At 42.1% G+C, this 22,750-nt stretch overlaps 1 protein-coding gene across 1 annotated transcript in view; it reads left to right on the top strand.

The window, feature by feature from the left end:
- Window positions 1–22,750, top strand: part of LOC112463588 (1-phosphatidylinositol 3-phosphate 5-kinase-like) — a 128,510-nt gene that overhangs the window by 39,561 nt on the left and 66,199 nt on the right. The window contains exon 3 of the mRNA XM_025030056.1: window positions 8,089–8,183. Coding sequence (XP_024885824.1) covers window positions 8,089–8,183 — 95 coding nt within the window. The remainder of the gene's footprint in view (window positions 1–8,088; window positions 8,184–22,750) is intronic.

Here is a 22,750-nt window from a genome sequence, read left to right on the forward strand (position 1 = left end):
ATCAATACAACGGCAGATACATCATTTCTAACATTAGTCGGAATTTATATCACCCGTCTGGCGATGAAGATTTTTAAACTTCTGCTGTTTATGTGCATTTAGCAAAGTCAATATTAGATGGAGTCTACGAACATCGATAAGAGAAATGGCGAAGAAAGCATGTATGTGAATTGTTCTTTCGTGGATGGATCGCGACGAAAATTCGCAAGGTTCTACTAATTGAATTAGAAAACAATTGTTACTCGTTATATACGATGTGTACACGTTACACGGACGCATATAGACAATTGCGGAGAAGCCTTGCGCGTTTCAACGCATATCGGCGCCTACGCAACTGCGCGCGGCCATGGTGGAATTTTCACCTGCTCAAACACTGCCCGGGCCGTCAAGCTCGCTGTGTCATTGTATTTGCATTATTATGTTAATCACAACGTACGGCAGTAACAATACGTCAACCTCGATTTAGGAAGCGACTCGAAAAGGAACATATAGCTGAACAAATATTAACTGAGCAAATCATTAGTTTCCTCCTCACCTCCTCCTTTATGTCGGACGGCGTTTGTTCGAGGAGTCTTGAGGCATATACGCGTCGCGTCGAGCAATACATCGATTTCAAGAGACTCGCGAAGTAGCTAGCCCCATAATTTGCAAACTGACAATGAGCTTAGCTCAATGCGGATGCCACGAAATGCCACCGACGAAACCGCGAATAATCCACAGGGAACGATTACGCAACCGTGTAATTTACAAATTTTTATTCTTGTCTGCCTGTCAAATATATTCAATGTATAAAAATGAAAAACTTGTAATACCGAAATAATAAAACATTGAGGAGAATATTATACTTTAATTCTTTTTCGCCTATTTTATTGTTGTTTAACTTTTATTTATATATAATATATATAAAATCAAGATTTAAAAAAAAGATCTGGAGCAAGTTTATTAAAAATCTAGATTAAAAAATAGTAATAAAATTTACCGCGTACACATACATTTTTAACATGTAACAAATATAGGTAATCGAAGATATTTACCTGTGCATAGCGGAAAACCACAATTGCACGAATAAACAAGGACTATTAGAGCGGCATTTTCTTGCGCTTGAACAAATCGCGCATAACCAGAACACTGCGGCACAATTAAACGAGGCGAAGTAGAGTCGAACGGAAACAAGAACGTCGCATCCAACGGCGAAATGGTCCTCGACGGACTAATGATGGCGCGTGGCACGCGTCGTCTGTATGCCGCTAAAAAAAACGATATCGATCGTCAATCCGCCGATGCGAAACGTGCTTGAGAGACTCGTGGCGCTAATCACGTTAGCATAGCGCCGCTGGTCGAAAGCGACCGAATGGAGGAGTCGAAAAGTGTGCTCGGCGGTGGCCACTCATCGACGTGCAAAAGCCACCCCTCCAATACAATATTCGTCGCGAATCTACGATACGCGAGTTCCCATCAACGAGGAGAATTGGCTCTACTGTGAAACAAATAAATCTGTTGATTCGGACCGCGAGTTTGATAAAGCTATTTATACCCGTACTTTTTATGGAAGTGAAAAAGAGAGAGTTTATTCGATAAACAAAGTATGTAGCGATTTTCATTTTATTAAAAAAATATTTTTGTGCATGTATCTATGAAATAGTTGTTGACATTATGTCATGTTTTAAATGCATACAAACTTCAAGACATAAACGAGGTATTTTAATCTTTGCAGAGATCAATCTTGACGACACTCTTGACTGGTGGACTCTGTCGGACAGTCGCCGTCGTTTGCCATTCCGACTATTCGTCTGTTCCTCACAAATAACCCCCTTCTATCTCCGTTCGTCCCGCTGTGACGTGTAATGCAATTACGATTGTTGTTTGAATGAACAATCAAGCGCCCTCGAGGCGCGCCTCCAATCATTCAATTTCTGTTCAATCGACTTCTCTACTCTTATACGCGCGCTCGCGCATGGCAGCCAGTTCCCGCGACCCCTTCTTCTTTCTCTTGAGAATCATCCAGAAAGAGAAGAGAAGAAAGAGAGAGAAAGTAGCAAAAAGGGGGTTGACACATCGAAGGATAAAGAGGGAGTGGGCGAACGTACACGGTCGCGGAGGGGGGGGACTATGCGCGGACCCGCGATTATTGTCGCTTTCCCGACTGACAAAGTAACTGCGCCGGAATACTTCTTATTTCCTGCCGCTGACAGGGCGCGTATTACGAGAAAAGAAAGCTAATAACAGCCACCGCGCCGCCGCCTCGTCGTTCGGCTACCTGCATTGACGGGCGCGCCTCGCAGACCCGTCCCGGGTTACATCGCCGCCCCCCCATCCCTCGTCCCCCTGACCCTCGCTATTGATTTGTGCTGGTGGAATCGGGTACGCGCGCGTGTGTAGCAGAGACAGGCCTGTGAAACCCGGTTATTAGTTCCCTGCGGGAGAGCGGATCTCTTCTCCTTCTTTCTCTCTTTCTCTCCCCCCTCTTTCTCGCTCACTCATTCTTCTCGATTTCTGAAGGTACCGTACGAAACTCCTCGATTGAAGAGAGGAAGATGGGAAGAACCGCAGAGAAGGAGAGGTCGAGAGGCCGTCTATTATTTCATCCGTGACGTCATTGCCGCAAGCATTTGCTCGATGTTAACGTGAACGTGACGTCGCAAGTCGTCGATGGGCTGTTTTACGCGGTGGTGCTGATACCAGCCGCGGGGGAACGCGCGATTAACGAGCTTGGCTTGTCGTAAAGGGCTCTCGCGATCATAATACGTTGCTCATCCTGGTCATATCCCGATGAAACGCGGATATTTATAGGTATGATGAATGAAACGATAAATCCCATAAACTTATACAAATTAATCGAACAAGCGCAAACACGAATGGTCAAATTCTCGCTTATTTATAATAATTTTTTGTGATCCAATATGCGAATATTAAATGTTATATTTTCATTTTAATATTGTCGATAATTTTATTGTCGAAGATCGAAAGATGATCATCGTGTCGAGGCGAAATCTTGGCCCGATTTGACGCCGTCGATTTCTTTTCCGGATTCCGAGATTTATGCAGACTTTGAGATACGCCGTTAATATCCGTGCCAATAAATCGACGCGAAACCTGGCAAACCTGTTTCAATCGTGCCCGCTTTGGGTTTTTATGTCGCAATTTAAATGATTAAAAGAAGAACTACATAGCATAATCATTGTTCGAAATCACCATCACTATGTATATAAACCCTTTTTCTGTTGTGCTCTATTCTCACTTTATATCTTACGTCTATAATTTGTGTCTCTTTAAATTTCTAGTAGACGTAGCGATCATAAAATGCTAATAATGTTGCTTTAATAGTATCGTTTCCACTTCGCGCAAAATTACGCCATAAACCCCTACATTTCACGAGTTCTACTGTACTTTCACGATATCATTAATACACTTACGAGCGTATTATAGGCCCCGGGCTGAGGGCCTGAAATATAACGAGAAATAAAAATGAGATGCAAGAAGCGACTCTCTCGCGAGGGCGATACACACCGTGTGTATCGCCTTAAAGAAACAAATTCTCGTTCGTGCGAGGTGCAAAGTGTAACGGGTCAATTATCGTGTTTACACGGGGAGTACAGTAACCGGCGATTTCTCGGAGTACAAATACCGGTAACTTAGTTAAGGCTGCGCTCACGTTCGGATCTAGAGCGGAGACGACTCAACGGAGGGAGAGGCGGGGGAAAACACCGTGATACTGGAGGAGAAGAGAATGGGCGAGGGACGATAAGTCAGAAAAGAGAGGAAGAGAGATCAGCGATGAGCCTACAAATGTGTGTACGTATCCGTGTATACGTGAATACCAGCGTGTACGTATAGTGATCGGCGGTGAGGGGGGCAGCCGGCGGCAAGGGGGCGGAAGGGGGCGAATGGGTGAACGGGTGAACGGCCTGCCGCGTCCTTGCGAGCCACCTGACCACACCGGCCGTGCCGCCACCACTCGGCCTCTCCAGCATCCTTCCAGCAGCTCGGACTCGCCTTCCAACCGGCAAACCACTCGTCCACTGAACTACCTGACCGATCGCATACATTCGCGGTTCCTCCGCGCCGATTCCCGCGTGTACTCCGATTGTTCTCCGGCCATTCGTTATTCGAAAACGCTAAAAGTGATCGCGCCATCGACTTCGAATGCAGGTCTCGTCACCTAACTTGATAGCAAGCTCTGAAGTTTCACGAACTACTTATAACGATTCGACATCTACTTTCTTATCTGTTTTTTTAATTTTTACATAATTCTCTGAGGCATTTACATAAATGTATATATCGTAATTATCATATTAATTTAATGTATATATTATATTAATCTAAAAAGAGAATTTTTTGCAATGGGACAATTATTACATTTATAAATTATATCCTTACATTCATATATAAATGCGTGTAACAATAACAATAAATTTTTTATGCCAGTAAAATAGTAAATGGTAATATATCAAAGAATAGTAAATGTTTAACATATTTTAGAATATGTTAGAGGCAATAATATATTCGCTCGCGTGGGCGAAGGACCCAATTATAAATTTACGTCGGTTTCAGGTACCTGTTCCATGCAAAAGTCCTGCGTCCAAAAGTGGTTGTCTTTATGTTGCATGCTTCCTTATTTCCAGAAAACGCCTACGCGCTATTAGCATATTACCGCGATATCTTACCTTTCTGGAGAACTGTCCGCTTTAATATAACTTGTCTACTTACGCATAACATGTATGGCACAATACATACGTGCTCTTGTATCATGCATGGTTGTATCGATATTGATCATTTGGCATTTATTCGCATATATTGATTGTTTTGTTCGAGCCTTTCCTAATGAATCGCTATTTACAAAACGCGCATTATTCTACCTATCTTTGCGACTGATCTATGACGCGAAGCGATTTCTACATCTTACTTTACTATGCACTATCTAATCCAGTATTAAGTTCCTGCTTATCTCAATTACCGGTTTTAATTGCTCTGCAGTTTATTGCGACATACACATCTCTCCATGTACCCTTATATACGTGATCATTCAACAATACAACGTTGCGTAAATGTGCACTTAAAACGAGTATAATTTTTTCACGTTATGTAATATATTATGCCGTAGCATTCCGTTCTTTTCGTTCCTACCGAATGATATCAATCTCGATTTATTCTAAAGATATCATTGGTGCCATTGGCACTAAAGTCGCGCTAAATAATCTCCATTGCAAACTATGGCGACTTGGATCGCCACTGACAAATATATAGTCGTGAAACGAAAGCGAAATCGGTACTTTCGATCGCGATATGTGCGCTTGATGCTTCATAACGACCGCGCTCATAAAGAAGAAACGATCCACGGCGGTGTACCACCGTCGATGATTTGTTGCGCCTTCCTGGCACGGCGAGGAATAAACTGGAACGCGCGCGGCGTTTATATACCGGCGGCACGACGTCCCCCTGGCACATCGAACTCTCATTATTGCTAGATGCTTCCATCACAAACTTCCGTGCCGTGCGCGTCTCTATCCGTCCATTTGCGCGTAATCCAAACTGATTTTATGTACTCTCTCGAAGCGTTCCGTATGCCGTTGACTCCAATCTTCTCACCCTTGGGCTCTGACGCTCTAGTACCACTTTCTTACCCGGTCGAAAGTGGCTATTTAGCGTCTTTATGGCTTCTCACTGCCTAGAAACCGTAGTACGCCCGCGGCTATATCGCTTCACGCTCGCGAATTTATCAACCGCCGTATTAGCGCGGCACGATCCTCTGTATCCGCGTGTATTCTCATTCGCTGATTATCATATATATTTTTTCACTTATTATCTATTGCATATTTCTCTACATAATTTGATGCTCGTGCGATACATTCGTTTGACAAAATACAAAAAAATGGAAAAGGAAATGTATCATCTTTGGAAGTAGAGAAATTAAGTCACAGTTCTATTGTTATGTAATTTTGTATTGATCTGCAATAAGTGAATTGCATTTTGTTTGATTTTCGAAGAAAATTAATTCGCGTTACGATTTAGCAACGTCACGATCGCGCGGACATCGTTTTTACTTCACGGATGGTTGAAACTCGGCTGAACGATTACATGCTTCACGGTGGTATCCTGTCGAAGCATGTAACCACTATTGGTTCGACAGAGACTGTAGGTTACGGAAAGATCCTCAGGGCTAATGATCCATCACCTCCTGATTCTAAAGTCTGAAGTGGCTACTTAACGACTTTACGGCTGCTTGCTACCCAGGAACGCCCACACGTGCCACAGGTAAACCTCGCCGACGCGCCTGCGAATTGATCAACCGGTCTATTGATAGAGCGGGGCGCTACCTGCGATCTTCCGAAATGAAAAACGATATGATCCTACCAGTTTTCGAGAAAGGAGTGCCTAAAAGCCAACGACTTCCGTTCGCTAAATCGAATAATGAAATCTTTTTATTATTCTTATCGAACTTTTATGCGCAAAATAAACTTTTAATTCTTTTTGAAAGTTATTTTAATACAAGAAATCTGTTTTCTAAAATTAAATATAATATAATAATATAAGCAACTGAATAAAAGATCTGTTATAATTAGTAGGTTTTGAGACACTAATCGTGTTCACTTAAATACTTGACGTGACAAAGAGTTGACGTCATTTTACTACATATGCAAAATAAAAAGAGTTGGAGGGATATTTCATTAAAAAATTGCTGCTTAATAAAACATTATTTCATCTAGTTATGATATTTTACTATAATTGTACTATATATCTAATGAAATGACATCAAACATTTGTCAGATACTTAGTTGATTTTTACGCGGTTATAAATTACAAAAGAGGAAGAGAGAAGAATGTTTAGTGGACATTATATTTTCTCAAGACGATTCATTTAACATCGTCGGATTCCATGCGACTGCAGGAATGCCGGCGTTTCAAGTCTAAAACGTTAAACCATAGAAGGTGCATGGGAGAGAAAGACAGAGAAGGAGAACAGCGAAATGGAGAAGAAAAAGACAATGACGTAGTACCTACCTTCGTAGGAATCTCGTGTCATCTACCAGGTTCTTCTCTCCTCCTACCTCTGAATCATCGTTCTTTGTCTTCTCCCAGGATCTTTCGTATCCGTGGGTAACCAACCGCAAATCGCCAATCCTTCGACCCCGATATAACGAATTCTAGATAGTGTTTAACGGGACGTCTTCTTTTTTGTCATTATTTGAATGGAAGCTATTATGACGCTATAATGACCTCCTTATATATTCACGTTCGAAGTTACCGCATAATTTTTCGAAATTTTACGCAGGTATAATAATTGTCTAACAATATTACTGAAAATAAAAATTGTTGCAATATAAGTGTTTTGATTGTCTATCTTTAATCTTTTGTTCGCAATGAAGTGATTTAAGATTGAAATCGAGAGAGAAATCGATCAACGCTACATTTTATTTATTTTTTTTTTCTTTCAATTATGAACTTTATTACATTTACTCTCTTTACTTTTTGTACAAATGGATGGGATGGTTAATAGTTCTATCTTATCGTGTTTTCTGTCTATTAACTTAAGTGACTTAAGAATATACGCCTATGCATTGTTATCTCTTGTTATCTTGCAACCATGCATTTTTGAAATTTATTTTTTGTCTTCTTCGCTTTGAACAATCCCGATCCGTTCAAATTGCGTAACATTAAACCGGAATCCGCTGATTTATGGCCAACAAAATGCTGGCACGTGTCTCATGCTGAGTCTTCTAGTTTTCATCCAATGAATATACTAATTATATCATGAAGATAGTAAAATAATTAAAATTGATATGAAAAGTACGCATGATACAAATAACTTGATGCAGAATTTAATTCTGCAACGACGGTGAAATTTGATTATCGCTATCCTTCAACGTCAGTGACTATTCTGTGTGATCGGATCAGAAATTTAACAAGGTTTGAGAACCAGTTGTAACAATCCGCACGAGTGATAAAAGTAGAAATAATAGATAATATGTGAGAACATTAGAGGATGTAATTCTAAATGTGTTACACGCGAATGTTTGTCAAAGGTTAAACGGCGCGGAATGACGTTTCGCATTATTCGTCAAGCTGACCAAGATTCTTTCTTGTCCGCAGGATCGTGCGCTTCCTGATGTTCGCCATAATTGTACGACGGTGGACGGGGTCGATACGGCCGTAAACCCGATCAGCTGGAAGGAGATTCGAACCCGGTGAGTCAAACGGCACCTGCTTATTGTGCTTATTCATTCGGGACGCGGCTATTCGCCCGTGTACAATGTGACTTAATGGAACCCATAAAGACCTTTAACATTACTATGAAATCTATCGCCGCAGTCTGACTACAAACCAATGAGACTTATCGGCGATGCTTCCCCTAGCGATATACCTCCGTGTAGCATGTTCGCGAATATGACACGTATCCATTATACCGAGCCGTTGCGCCTGCATATAGTTACAAGCGTATTTCAATTGAAATCATGTTAACGTAATCATATAATGGCATTTTTTAACTTATATAAATCCGCACTTCCTGTTACACTCATCAAATGGATTCTAGAATCCACAATATTTTATACCCGTCTACTTGTCTCAGTTTTTATCTAGCAGAAATGAGATTGATATCTTTTTATTGAAGTATTAGGACAATAATTTTCGTTCCGTGAAAGGAATTGTCATGCTAGGAACCCATGATATCTCACTTCTCTTTACTGATATGCTATCGAAATAATTTATATTTTGCTCGTAAATATGACTCAAGATTGGCTTTTGCGGCAATTGATTCCTTCGAATCGTTCGTTTGACAATACGAACGTGTGATTTTACTCAAGATGATCAGCGCGAAAAATAGGATTTGCTTAGAGTCGCGCACGTGACGGCATAATGACAAGGGAGAAAAATACACGCCGTATACTTGACTACTTGAGGTTCGGTCCAAGTATTTACACACAGGCACGCGCGGACAATTACGGACGGCGGGACACGGTTTTACAATAAGTCAATTCGTTTTCAAGCTGCGTAAGAACGGCCTAACGCCTAAAAAAGACCCCGGGCTGGATATAGTTATTGCGGCTGTACACATGAACAAGTCGATCCGGTCGAGTGAGATCAAAAGAGAGACGAAGAACGAAAGATGGAAGGAGAAAGTAAAGAAGAATGGACGAGCAAGAAGGGAGAGATTTTCGCGATGGAAACAGGAAGGGGAAAAGGGGGCGCAGAAACGAAGTACACGTATATGACGGCATCGAGCGGCGATAAATACATGAAAGAGAGGAAGAGAGCAGCGAGGCACGAAGAGCGAGAAAAAGAGAGAGAGAGAAAAAGAGATGAGGATGTACAATAATCGAACGCACTCGCAACGCAGTTGTTTGCAAAAGAGCGATATCTAATCGGCGAAATACTCGTCGAAAAGTAAACCCAAGAACAGGGTGGAGCACGCATATATCGTTTCTCCTCGTCGCTCACGGATGGTTTCATCCGTTCGTCTCTCGCTCGTTCGTGAACGGGTTATGTGCGCCGGAGAGCCTCTCCTGGCGGCAATACCTGCCGCGCGCGGTGCACAGCACGCCCCGTTCGGACCGTGTGGACCCATTTGGTGGTATCTATATACTCATGTATATGCCCGCACACATGTACGCGTCTTCGGTGTGCGCACATACACGGTAAGGTGCACGCGAACGCGCGTACGCACACTCGCGCACTACGCGCCGGCAAACATGTATTGCCGTATATACTACCACCGAGTATTGTATAATGCAGCCATTGATGGCCGTCCTCTCTTTCACGCACGCGATCTGTTGCAGTCGCTGCAACCCGTGTCCGGTGACAGCCTCCAGTGTCCAGTCTCCCTCCCGGTGAGTGTCCACAAGATTTATTTTCCCAAGCGATATACGGGGTGTCGTCGTGAAAACGGAAAATCCGGCCTGGCGCCAAATTCATACGCCGGATACGATTACGAGAATAATGATTATCGGACGTTTTCAGGACGGCGATCTAAGCGGAAGTACTATTTTGTGAGGTGTGACTTTGTGGATTGGATATTTCTCGCGTTTTTTATTGCGCGCATTCGAACATTCAGATTCTTATCTATTGTCAGAAATGGAATCGAATGGGTATGTAAAACTATATTAGCGTTTAATTATACGCTTATTATGCTAGCAAAAACAAACCGCAAAGATCCAATTAATAATTTCTAATTGTTAGTTATACATAGTATACTGTGTCATTATTGTCATTTCTATTAATGAAATCTTTTTAATTTATAAGAAACATTTTAATTAAAACTTGATTTACGGTTTAATTATCAGATAAATTTGAAAAATAGACAATAGATAATTTAATTCTTAATCACTGCTAAATTTTATGTATTTGGCTTTATTTTATATATATTTAATTCTGCATTCGACGACAAAGATATACATAATATTTGGAAGTTGCTAAATTGCACTAAAATGGCCTAATCAAAATCTCACAAGTGAAAAATCTTCATTCAAAGAATTCATTAGTATTATAGTAACGGCAGAGCATTCTGATCACACGACATATTACGGGAAACAAACTTTTACTTGCAATCCGTCTCGCCAGTGGTAATTTCTGTTGATATTATATTACGACAAAGCGGAAGCGAGCTACTAAGAGCTTACATAACATCCAAGTTCCGCTGTCGCTCGCGCAAGATCGACTCGAGACAAGAAGCGTGGCGAGAGCAAACCTTCTTCCCGGTCGCGCTCGCGACTTTCGCCATTAATCGCGCGTACGTCGTCGGGGGTATCGTCGTTATTTTCTCGATCGCGATCTCGCCGTCTCTCCCTCACTTTCCAAGCGCTGTCTTTCTCGGGCGTCCGCGATACTTAACGAGCAGATCACTTTCAGTCATGGTGTGTACAATCGCGATCACTTTACAAGCGCAACGAATCGCCACGGGACCGTGCGAGTCGCGGAAGATTGCGATCGCCGTACGGCGGCCAGATCAGCGAGAGGAAACGTTTCTCGCCGATCTCTCGTAGGTGGTGAACGAGTTACGATTTGCGCGCGGCGATTTGCACACCACCAAGGAAACGTTGAAAACGGCGGGAAACGATCGGGACACCCGTTGAGTCGTCGATCGCTCCGCCACTCGCGAACGCGCGAAATTGCGTAAACGAAATTGAATTACCGTCCATTGCGAGAACGGGAAATTCGCGGGCACGGTTCGATTTATTGGACGATTGCTGATGGATACCTACCGAATGGCTGTCATTTTGCGGATAACTAAAAAGAAAAAAAATTGTTGACGGTCCTCGTTCCATCGCGCGCGGAAGACGATTTAATCGTATTTTGATTGTCCATGTTGTACGACATCGTCGTAAGAAATATCCGGTTTTGTAATATTTAGATCTAGAGATGTTATATTATTTTTGTTTCTTTTTAATGGCGAACATTTTTTGGCATACAATGACGTAATGCGAATTCACATAATGAGATTTCTTGAACATCGGTTTCCCATTCTCGGATACGGATGTCGCGTTCGGCGCGATATTGACATGCCGCTACCAACGGCAAAACGCTAAGTAAATAGCGCGTAGCTACGAGTACTCCGGTATCGTCGTTCCATCTCACACTTGTCAATAAACCTGTAGTATCAGCGTATCTTCCAAGGCGACGATAAAATGTTGCACGTTTAGCTCGAGATTTTCGACGATGGGAAAGAGAGCCGCTTAATCTTATCGTTCCTTTGTGCAAATAGTACAATGATGATTCGCGATTACGTATGTTGCGACGTCCGACGAAGCAAATTCCGGCGCTCCCGCTAATTTTATTTCTTCGTTTCTTCGGCGAAAAAAAGCGGGTCGGAGCCGCGAGCATTAAATTGGGAGCAATCTGGTCGCGAGGAGCATCACAAAGAAGTCATCCCGGTACGCTCGTAAACTATAGCAAAAAATGATATTTTCTTTGGCATTTGTTAGTCATAATTCTGGTGTGCTCCTTCCTTTAACAATTATTAAAGTCGCTTTGCGTGAGAAAGTGAAAAAGGAGAGAGAAGACGATAGACATAGAATCTGTCCATTTATCTTATCTTATGGAAAAAAAGAAGCTGGAGAAACGCGACAAAACACTCCATATGTTTGTGAAACACAGTATGGACCAAAATAAAACGGCGCGCGATTTTTATTGCAACATTTTTATTTTTATACAAAAAGGTATCTTTGTTATCTTCGTTCGAAAACACGAGCATCAGTCATCACGCATTATTATCGATAACTCAAATTTTTGGCAACAACAAATGCTTTAAGAATGTCGCGCTTCGATGACATACGATACAACTCTGTGCGTTTGAAAATCTCAATTGCCTGCAGACAGCGAGTCAGAATAACAAAAGCGAATTGAAAATATGCGAAGAATGCATTAAGAATATATGCTGTAGATAGAGCTACACAGAGGCAAGCGAACCAACTTGCGGAGAGGAAAAGAAGAAAAAGAAGTTGAAACGCGCGCTTTTGTCGGTACGTCATTACGACATCCGGTCACCGTATGGTCGTTAAAGTGACACAAATGGTGTTTCAAAAATATCAAGCAAAATATGAATCCGAGTAGAAATAACATCACGCCATGCTGTTGTTGTGATGTTCGCGATATCTTTTTGCACTCATTATACTCAATAATTTATTCCTTTAAGCCTCGTGTTCTCTGAGAATAATATAAAAATATTATTCTCAGCTTAATGAAGGAAATATGTTTTAAATAAATAAAATAGCACATCACATAATATTCATGTTTGTTCAAAATTAACATTTATTTATATTTATTGTTTTTGCCGAAATAATTTCAAACGCGCATATATCTGTTCGAGTATAATGAAAAAAAGAAGGATTAGCGGCATCGAAGAATCAGATTGTTTAGAATACATCGCCCAAGGATTAACACACTCTCGCGAGATTATATGCCGATCCTGGGAAGCTTGTCTATTTAATTCTCGATTTATGCGGAACTCGCCGGCCGTTCAGCGTGGTGACCCATAGCGGCCGTTGTCGACTTTAATCGGGGCCCGTGTGCGTGGAACAGCCGATCGTGAATCTGCTGTTGACGCCGATCCGAGAGAGCCGGCCTCCTTGATAAAAAAAAAAGTAGGCAAGCATAATCGTAAAGTGCGAATGTTATTCTCCGGGCGATGAGCGAGGCCGTGAAAGAAAGAGGCGAAGGGGCAGTATTTTTTCGGCGAGTATAATGGAACGCCATGGAGAATAAAAATTCCACGTCGCGACAGAGATCTCGGGCGATTCCGGCTTAAAGCTTGAGATTGACGTTCGAGGACCGTTACAACGGAGATTCATAAAGCAGCGTTATCGCATAATTAGTAAACTTTGCTATTATACCAATATCGTATCAAATCAACGCAAGAATTTATTTTTATCGAGACGGGATCGGCCGGGCTGCGGGCAATATTTCTCGTTTTCTTGCTTTAGCATTTTGCACGTCAAAATCTTTTCATCATTCCTTCGTTGAATTTGTCAATAAATTCAAAGGAAAACTAAAGATCGGCGCACCCCTCGACCAGTATTCGAGCGTGGCGCCGGATTCCATCGAGCACGTCAATTGCGAATGATCGACGAACTAAGAACGAAACAGGGACGAGCTCGGTCGGCCGAATTGCACAAGCGGATTATACGTTTTCCTTCGTAATAAAACACGGGAGGTCTCAAAGGGAAAATAATGTCTCCCTGATTACTCGCCTCGATTCAACCCGCTACTCCTCCTCTCCCTTCCCGACGCCTCTTTCGCGCTGTTTCTCTTTGCAGGGATATAACTTCCCGGTCCTTTCTGCCTGGGACTTTGTTGAAATGGGGATTAAAACGATGTTTGCGCGAAAGCCAAAAGCATTACCGACTTTATCTTTCGAATTGCATCGTATTACTTTTCCTTTTATCTTCCGGCGCTTCTGTGATATTTGTTTCCTTAATTTCAGTCGGGCCGACGGAGGAAGGTATCTTGTGCTCTATAAGATTATATTTGTAAGAATTAAAATACGGAGTCAGCTTTTCCGTAAATGTAGTGCGATGCAAATTACATAAAACGAAATTATTTTTAATTTAGAGATACATTCATAATAATTGAATTTTAGAATACGTTTTTTTATCAAATCGTTTTTTTATGTTGCGTATTACGTAACTTTTAAACGTCGAACATATATCACAGCTTTAATCGAGATAGCATATTAAAAAAAGTTGATTTTATGGAATATTCAGTTTTTCTGCAAAGTATTTTTTTATCCTGATGACGTATTTCATTATTTATATATGATGACGATAATAGTGTTATATTATTTTTGTGTTATATATTTTCATAATGATTCGAACGTTGGCCCGTCGTTCGTAATCATAAACCGGTTGGACGACAATGCAAACTCCTATTTTTAAAAACTCGCCTCCAAAGAAAGAATTGCAATCTATAAAATTCCATATTTCAGCTCCATCAAGCGTAAATAATCATCATTTATAGATGGTTTCTAGGACTTTTAAAAGGAATATAGAGAGAAATCTCTTTTCTCTCTGTTTTTTATAATATATAAACATATTTTATTATAAGTCAAATTAATGCATTATTTGTATTCATAATACGATAATTGGAAAAAATGTGGATGATATAAAAACGATATGTCAGCATATTAATACCGAAGTGGCAAAAAATAGAAGCATACAATGTTTCAGCTTTAAATTGAAAATGATTTCTTAACATACATGTCATTTGATCAATATTGCTAAGTGATTACTGAGAGATATTGATCATTAACTAGTGACATTATTAATAATTATAATGATGATGAATTATTAATCACTTATGAAAGATAATATATATGCAACATGCAACACATATTCTCCTTTTTTTTATTTGGCATCATGTGTCATTTTTATAATTAAAAAATAATACTAAATTATATATTAGATCTCACTTGATTACAAAAAAGGCGATCATATTTCACGAAATATATCCAATATTCTCTGATTCTCGCTCGATTCTCGCCAGTATCAAATATTCAGCAAACGAGCTGCAGAGACAAAACTGTTTGGTCCCCAATTCGACGAGGACCACGAATAAAAAAAAAAAAGAAAAGGCGCAAGCCCAAGAACCAAATGGTCGGTCGAGGCGCGGTGGATAGGCGTCGCGGCGAAAGCTCGCTCCATAATATATAGAGCCCGCGCGAACATAAAATTCTCCAATTGCAAAATTGATGCGGCTTATGTTACCCTCTCTTTCTCGATGCCGCTGTATCCTCCTCGGTAGTCACCCCGCAGCAGCATCGAGCTGCGACGTCGATGCCGCAAGTCTCGCGGGTCCCCTCCTCGTTTTACTGTAAAGCAACTCCTCATATTGTACAGGGACGCGTAATTCATTTTTTACCGGACTCGGCTCAATTATTTATAAATTGCTGCTCCCTCGGGGAGGACGGGACCGACTTGTCATCCCCATGATGCGACACGACGCGTCGTGGCGCTGCGTTTTTCCTCTGATAACGGCAGACGCGAAATAAGAAAAAATAAAAAAACGAGCGCGGAACCTCGTACGATCGGCCAGCAACTCGAAGCAATTGTATAAAAAATATTTGTAGTTTGGCATAACATTGTCACGATATAACAATAAAAAGGGCTAATTAACTTACACAAATGATAACTTATTGTTAGAAACATTTAAACGGTTTTATACATATCTAATTCAGATTGCAGAAGTATTTCATAGAGACTACATCTCGATAGTTTGACATTTACGCGTATTCTATATGATCGACAATTCATAATCTTAATTCAGAATTAAATGTCGATCAAGAGAAAAAAAGCTCTACGTATAAGAACTCATCAGTAAAGCATCAAGTGGATAATAGATCAATTATACGCGAAGGTCACGTATGACCTCGCGCAGCACGCGTTTACAATCACTGCTTCGTAATCCGCGATCTTAATGACGTGCCGCTCTACATAAATTTACATGTAATTGTAGCCTTTTTCGCGAACCTGGCAATTTCAGACTCAAGCGCATCAAGGCGCACATGACGCATTTGTTTAACGGTAACACCCCCGTACTCATAAAACAGGCTCTCAAATCTCAGCATTATTATATGTTGGAACTTGATAATCAAAGAACTGTAAACTCAATCTCACTTGTTGCCTATAGCAAAATTCATTTGCTGTGCATACTTATCTCAGTACGAACACATATTTAAATATTTCTAAAATAAATATGAAAATTTTGCTATTTAAGAAAGAAAGATAAAAGTGACATATAAAATTCTTTTTTTAATGTTTAAACGATTAATAAGATATTCTTTCTTGTATATTAATTGCAATTATCAAGTAAAATAATTAGGAATCTTAAGGAACATAATATGTTAAAAATTTTTAATAATTTAATATTGATACAGATTTCTAAAAAAAAATTTTTTAATATATTACAAATGCTATTACATAGAATCAAAATAAGTGGATTGTACTAGTAATTTCAAGCCTTATTATTCCCGTCTTCGGCAATTCGAACAAAGTTCAAAGAGTATCGCAGTGGTTTGATATCCAGATCATTATTACAGGGATATCGCCTGCTTTGACTGCTCCCCAGAGACAACAATCTCCCTATCTACATCTCCGCGTTTCATTCATCCTAGATTCCTACCCTTTTATCGTGCGTGCAAATGCTATTTGTTGTTTACAAAATCGACCAAAAGAACGAGAGAGTTTTCTTTTTAAGGGGCCCATATGCTTTTTAATTAGCCCTTCTCTGCTCGGTTTCCCTCCATTCGAGTGGACCGCCAGTAAACTTGTCGTCCTTAGACATCAAGAACATTTTTCGGACAGCAAGCTATACCAGCATCGATATCAGTGGAAACATAAATTTTTATAAGTAGGTACTTTTTTGCAAGAAAATTAATATATTGAATTGATACAGATTTATGAGTACGCCTTGAGTTCGATGCTATCTTAACAGCAGTAACGTGATGCAATCGATCGAGCATATAATTGTTAAACTATCAATTAATCAGTAAAAACCATACGCTATACGTCTCACAATTACAAGCCGCAAGTGTTGCGACAACTGACACCGCATTCCTTAGTGAACAGCAGCAAAACATGTTGATCTGTTTTCCATAAAGCCAAATTATGCATGCATCGATGCGTACATAATTTCATTTTTGTTAAATTATCCTATTGAAACTGCCGAGAAAGTATTAGCTCGCAATTGACGTCGATACAATCGGTTATATACGCACGCATATAATATGCCAAACGTGTAAATATTTACTGTGCAGACAATGTAGGTATAATGATTGTGTTCTATACTAAATAATAATCGATAAGAAAAGTACGTGCTTGTTGCTATCAAAAGCCTTTTCGAACAAACGCTGCTAGATATTAAAAATTATTTATTTATAATTTTCTATTTAAAGTTAAACATAAAGAAAGGTATCATTTTCAATCACATTTTCGCTAAGGAAAATTATCTGTATATTTACTTTTTAACGAACTCATCAATAAAATTCAGTAGCAACAAAGATGTCGTAACGCAAGATTTTGCGGCGCGAATTCACGGTAAAGCCCATTGTACGAAATGCGCGAAGCATATAGTGCAAAATGTAACGTGTCATTAGAAAGCGCGAGGTCGTAGCTGCCGGGAGAAATCACGGGACACCGCGCGCGACGGCTCTTTCCTTGCGATTCGTTAAAAATCATCAGGCGGATGTACTCTGCGAGGAGCGACGAAGTCGGTCGGCGTCCGCGAGATTCGCCTTTATCCTCGCGCTCGCTGGACACAATGCTACACTCTCACGAGAGCGCGCATCATGAGAGGACAAGGAGGACACCGCGACGTTCACGCGTGTGCACACGGGCGCGCGATCGGAGGCTACCCTTCAAACAACCTTGATATTAACCAGTTGTGGAGGGCCTATTGTCGGCTCCGGACTATGGACATTGTGCTCTTTGAGCGTCCCACAAAGAGCAACGGCTCGCACGCTCGGTGTGCGTGTGGTATTCAGTCAACGCTATCTCTGGTCCCGGGGCCCCGTGTGCACACGCATACGAACACACACGCGCACTGAGTGCCGTTAGATTGCTGCTAAAAGCGCGATGCCCGCGAGGTATTATCCATTGTGAGCGTGGAGCATCTCGAAAACGTAACGTCAGTATCACGGCCGACCACCGGTGGCCGGCGCGGCGCGAGAAAAACGGAAGATCTCATTGTAATAGATTTATTGGCACTGAAGCGCTCTGGCTAAATCGATTAAAATTAAATCCGATATTTTTCTAATCGATCCGGGATTTCATGAAATTATGAACTCAGCAGAAATTGAAAATAATATGACATACTCATAAATTACAAAAATTTTATTTATACATATTTATTTATATTTCATTTACTTTAGTTAAACTGGTTCTTATTTATTCAGACATATTTTTCCAGTTATTTTAAAGACAGACGTCAAAGAGCAGTTCACGTTTTATGTATTATTTGCTTCTGCTGTCGCGCCAGAAAATTTTCAAGAAATATACATATGCCTGCTCCTATACAAATCCTCACGTGTGGCACATCGAATCGACAATCAGAAACACGGGTACCACTCTTCAAAGGCGTGAACCACCCACTGGTCGCCGAAGGAAGACGTCACAATGGCCTGCCGTTTAAGGCACGAGGGATTTCCAGCGGCAGAGATTAATTGGTCGCGGAAGGTGCGAGCGGCCTGAATTCGACGATACGGCGGAACGTCGGATCTCTTGCGTGTAATCACACACATACACGTGCACACTCCGATACACATGTTCGCCGAGGGAGAGACGAGACGGAAGAGGGATCAGCATCGCGGCGGCTGCGTACGGTCGCACGAAGCTCGTCTTAAGGCCCTAAGCTCCTTGTCGGAGGACGCGACCACGCATGCGTGCCAAGGACTAACGCACCAGCGACAGCACAATGCCGCGGCCACGATGAATGTGGGCATTAAATGATTATAGTCAGGGATTTGTATGAACAAATGGATGACAATGGCGTCCGCGAATGGCCGCGCGGGCACGGAGCGGCCGGCGACGAACCGGCCCCTTGTTCCGCTCCTTCCTCTTTCGAGGTTCAATGAGAAGCTAATTGGAGACTGCATCGTTGGCGTTGGCTGCAAGCAAGCACATCGCGAGCACCGGTAGCGCTCCTTGTATCTTATATGCGTGCGCATTATTCTCTGCCGGCCGTCCGCGCCATAATGCAAATTGCGCTCATCGATAAACTCGCTTCTATTATTTTAATCTTTGTTGTTTAGTGTGTATTGATGTATAAGACGAATGCCGCACAGGTACTTGATACACAGGTACGTCTCTTCTGCACAGTCATTGCATATGGTGCATATAAAGCTTGCTCCGTCATCGTGCACTTTCTTCCGTCTGAAAATACCACGGAGCATTTCGACGGAATCGTTCGTGACAGATAAGCGAGGGCTATTATGATTCTCGCGTATTATTTCGCGCACTCTCTATCGCGAGGTATCACAAACGCCCGTGTCTATCAATAGACAGCAGTAGGCCACTTACTCCTTGTGCTTCGCGTCGTGTAAATCATATCGGTTCCATAAATCACGGGCTAAAAGGGATCTCGAGAAATCGCCGAGCGATTGAAGAAGCTGGCCCACAATAAGGCGTGACGCATATCGGTGAACACTCTCCCGGCCAGATGTCTTCCAGAAGGTCTTTTTCGGCCGATAAACAAACCCACGCCGATATGTGTCGAGCGACGCGACGCCGTCGAGTTACAAGCGTCAGATTCCTGCGTGACGTGCTTCCTCGTCACGCTTCCGCGAACTGCGGGCTGACCGATAACGACCTGGCCCGTGAGCGTAAAAGAAGAGAGTCAGGCCCAGGGCCGAAGAAAGAGCGTCAGAATCGGCAATGCCGACCGGTCGCTCGATCCAGCAGCCACCATCTATCATGCAGCTGTTGCTTCCATTGTGTTGTTAGTCTTACGTTACGCGTCGCGACGAGAGAAGCCGAAGAGAGGAACTCTCTTTCTCTCTCTCTCCCTCTGCGAGTGAAGGAATCAGCAACCGACGACGAGCGAGTGTGCAACATGTGTTTGTCCCTTGCTCTCTTTCCTCCTCCTGCCACACAGCCTCTGTGTTTCTACTTCTCTAGATCTCCCTCTTTTTTTCGTTGCGTTATAATGTTATTCTTCCGACTTATAACCGGGGCTGAGAACCGCATGGCTAGGAACATAGAGTCGCGCGAGGCGGACAATGGATTTAGAGCTGTTCTTTTTAACTGCATTCTTTGTATATAGTTAATATTTTGTGTTTTTTTTTTTATTTCATAATTATCGCACCTTGTGTGACCTCTCTTCCTCAAATTAGGGATTAGCACGAGTTGAGAAGATGCGTTACCGTTTTTGTGCTGTAGGATTAACTTCGTACTTACCGTTTACGGGAGATAGCTCAGCTGTCATTAACATTCTCTCACGTACAGAACGTATCGATCGCAAGGAAACGATGTATTAATTTTACGTAATGGGCTAGCTGAGTATCAACCGATGCATTCTATATCAAGGAGCCCGGGAGTAATTTATAAATGGTCATCTCTCGGAACCCCAAAGCCACGCGTGCGGCTCGGAAAAGGATAGGAACGCGGGGTGGAAGGGTCAGGGAGCGAAGGAGAAAATCGTCGAGGGATACAGAGAGCTAGCTAGGCAGAGAAAGGGCGTAAAGACCACGGAAGAGGGGCAGAGGGTGAAAGACCGGGACTATGAGACAGAGAGGGAGGGGAAAAGAGCGAGAGAGAGAGAAAGAGAGAGAAACTGAGACAGGCGGAAAGATAAGTCTTTGATGTCTAGCGGAGATATGATGATAATCATGATGAAGGCTTCCGCTTGCACGCTACAGCGGAATCCGCGCTTGCTACCTCTCCGGCCGCGCCGTGAGCCATCATGTGCGCGCGCGTGGTTTCAGGCCAGGTATATCTTGTGTTCTCGCAATCAATATAACGGACGTACCCCGAGATGTTAATATAGTCACGGGTGACCTTAACGCGTTACGCCCAAACGGGATTCCAGATACGCAATGGGTTCATGTGCGCACAGGTGCGCGAACGAGTTTCGCTATGGTCGGCGCGCATATCGCCTCAATGCAACGACACCAGTGCGAAATGAGTGCCAATTAACGTCAAAATCCTTCATATATAATATCAAAAAATTATACGCTCGGCAATATATGCACAACGATAACGTGCTATACAATTAGTAGATACAATGTATGCAATAGTGAAATTATGACAGATACGTGATTTACGCATGAATGGCAAAATGACACGGTTTGAAACCGCGAATTGCCAACAATTCTCGTGCCTTTAACTTGTGGTATTTCCTGGATTTCTCGAAATTCCGATAATTTTTAGGAGAAATCTAAATCTGCATTTTAAGATTGATGTATAACGATAAAATAGAGCGCGATGTCATGTATAGAATGATTTTTTTTCCTGAAATTTGGGAGAAAAACTGTGAAAGCGGCAGCACTGGTCAACGTACATTTGTGTTCGACCAAGAAGACACAACGGGAAGTACATACGTATGTACAATAAAGACGATGACTCGTCGCGAGTATGTGCGAGCGCGCGTATATAAGAAGTGCGTCCTGCTTTCACGACAATCCAATGCGGGCGCGAGAAAGTAGTCGGTCCATCCGCCTTTATACATACCAATCGAATAGAAAGCCAGATAAGCTTTATAGTCGATCGAAATCGTAAAACGGCCAGACGGTGGAGTTTTAACGAGATGTACCGCATCGTGACGATCGCGAGCGCGCGAGAGAGACAGCTCGGGAACAGTACGTGCGCGGTATACTGCCGCGGATGATATAGGCGGAATTGATGCAGCCCCCGAAGTCGTTATGGCGCCTCGTGAGAACGAGACACCTTTTAAACGGTGCGGACTTAGTCGGATCCGCGACTAATAATAGGCCTTATCTCGAGGAGAATCCCAAGAATTTCAAGTATCGCATACTCCAAGTAGAAACGAGCAAATCGATTCGTGGTGGTTCTGTCCGCCGTGCGGGATAAATCCCTTTATTTTATCAGCGAACGGTGGACCGCGAGAATCGGACACTTTCATCAAATCGGTGCCGCGTGTCCGGCCATTTGCATACGTATAGTCGATGCATATTCTCCGATTGAATATTGCTTGCTTTCTCGCGGGATTATTCGGTTTGTGCGTGGTGGTTTCTCCGATATAAAGATTAGTATATGTGTTCCATAGATAGTATTATTCCCAGCCATGACGTTCGCGTAAAAAGGCTCATACATTGCAAGAATATTGTACAATGATATAGATACTATTTGTATAAGAAGATGTAGTAAATTAGAAAATATTTTAACGACAAATTTTTAAATAAATTTAATCATTTTTTTTTAATTTTTATTTTATAAATCAATCGCGAGCGAACGCCAATTATCTTCCAATCTTTGAGATCACGTATCCATTGTATCAATATTGTGCGGTTCGAAACGAATTCTCTTCTGTCACATTGCATCGAGAAACGAATTTACTTTTAAACCATCCGACATATTCTCCGTTGCACGTGACCTCGATGGTTGCTCTCCGGAGGGTTTTACCCACGAAATTTTATACCGTAAACCAGAAGAACGACTCCAACAGGGATAGGCGCACGTGCGCTGGACATAGTTACTAAAACATTAGGCGACGCCGATAAATGGTGGCAATAATCCAGCGGTTCGACTCGCACGCCGATTGTAGAGTAAAAAGCGACGAAGACTCCTGGCGGCGACCCCCACTCCGCCGATAT

Source organism: Temnothorax curvispinosus, unplaced genomic scaffold, assembly GCF_003070985.1.
Source record: "Temnothorax curvispinosus isolate PA1 unplaced genomic scaffold, ASM307098v1 QBEX01001437.1, whole genome shotgun sequence".
NCBI lineage: Eukaryota > Metazoa > Arthropoda > Insecta > Hymenoptera > Formicidae > Temnothorax > Temnothorax curvispinosus.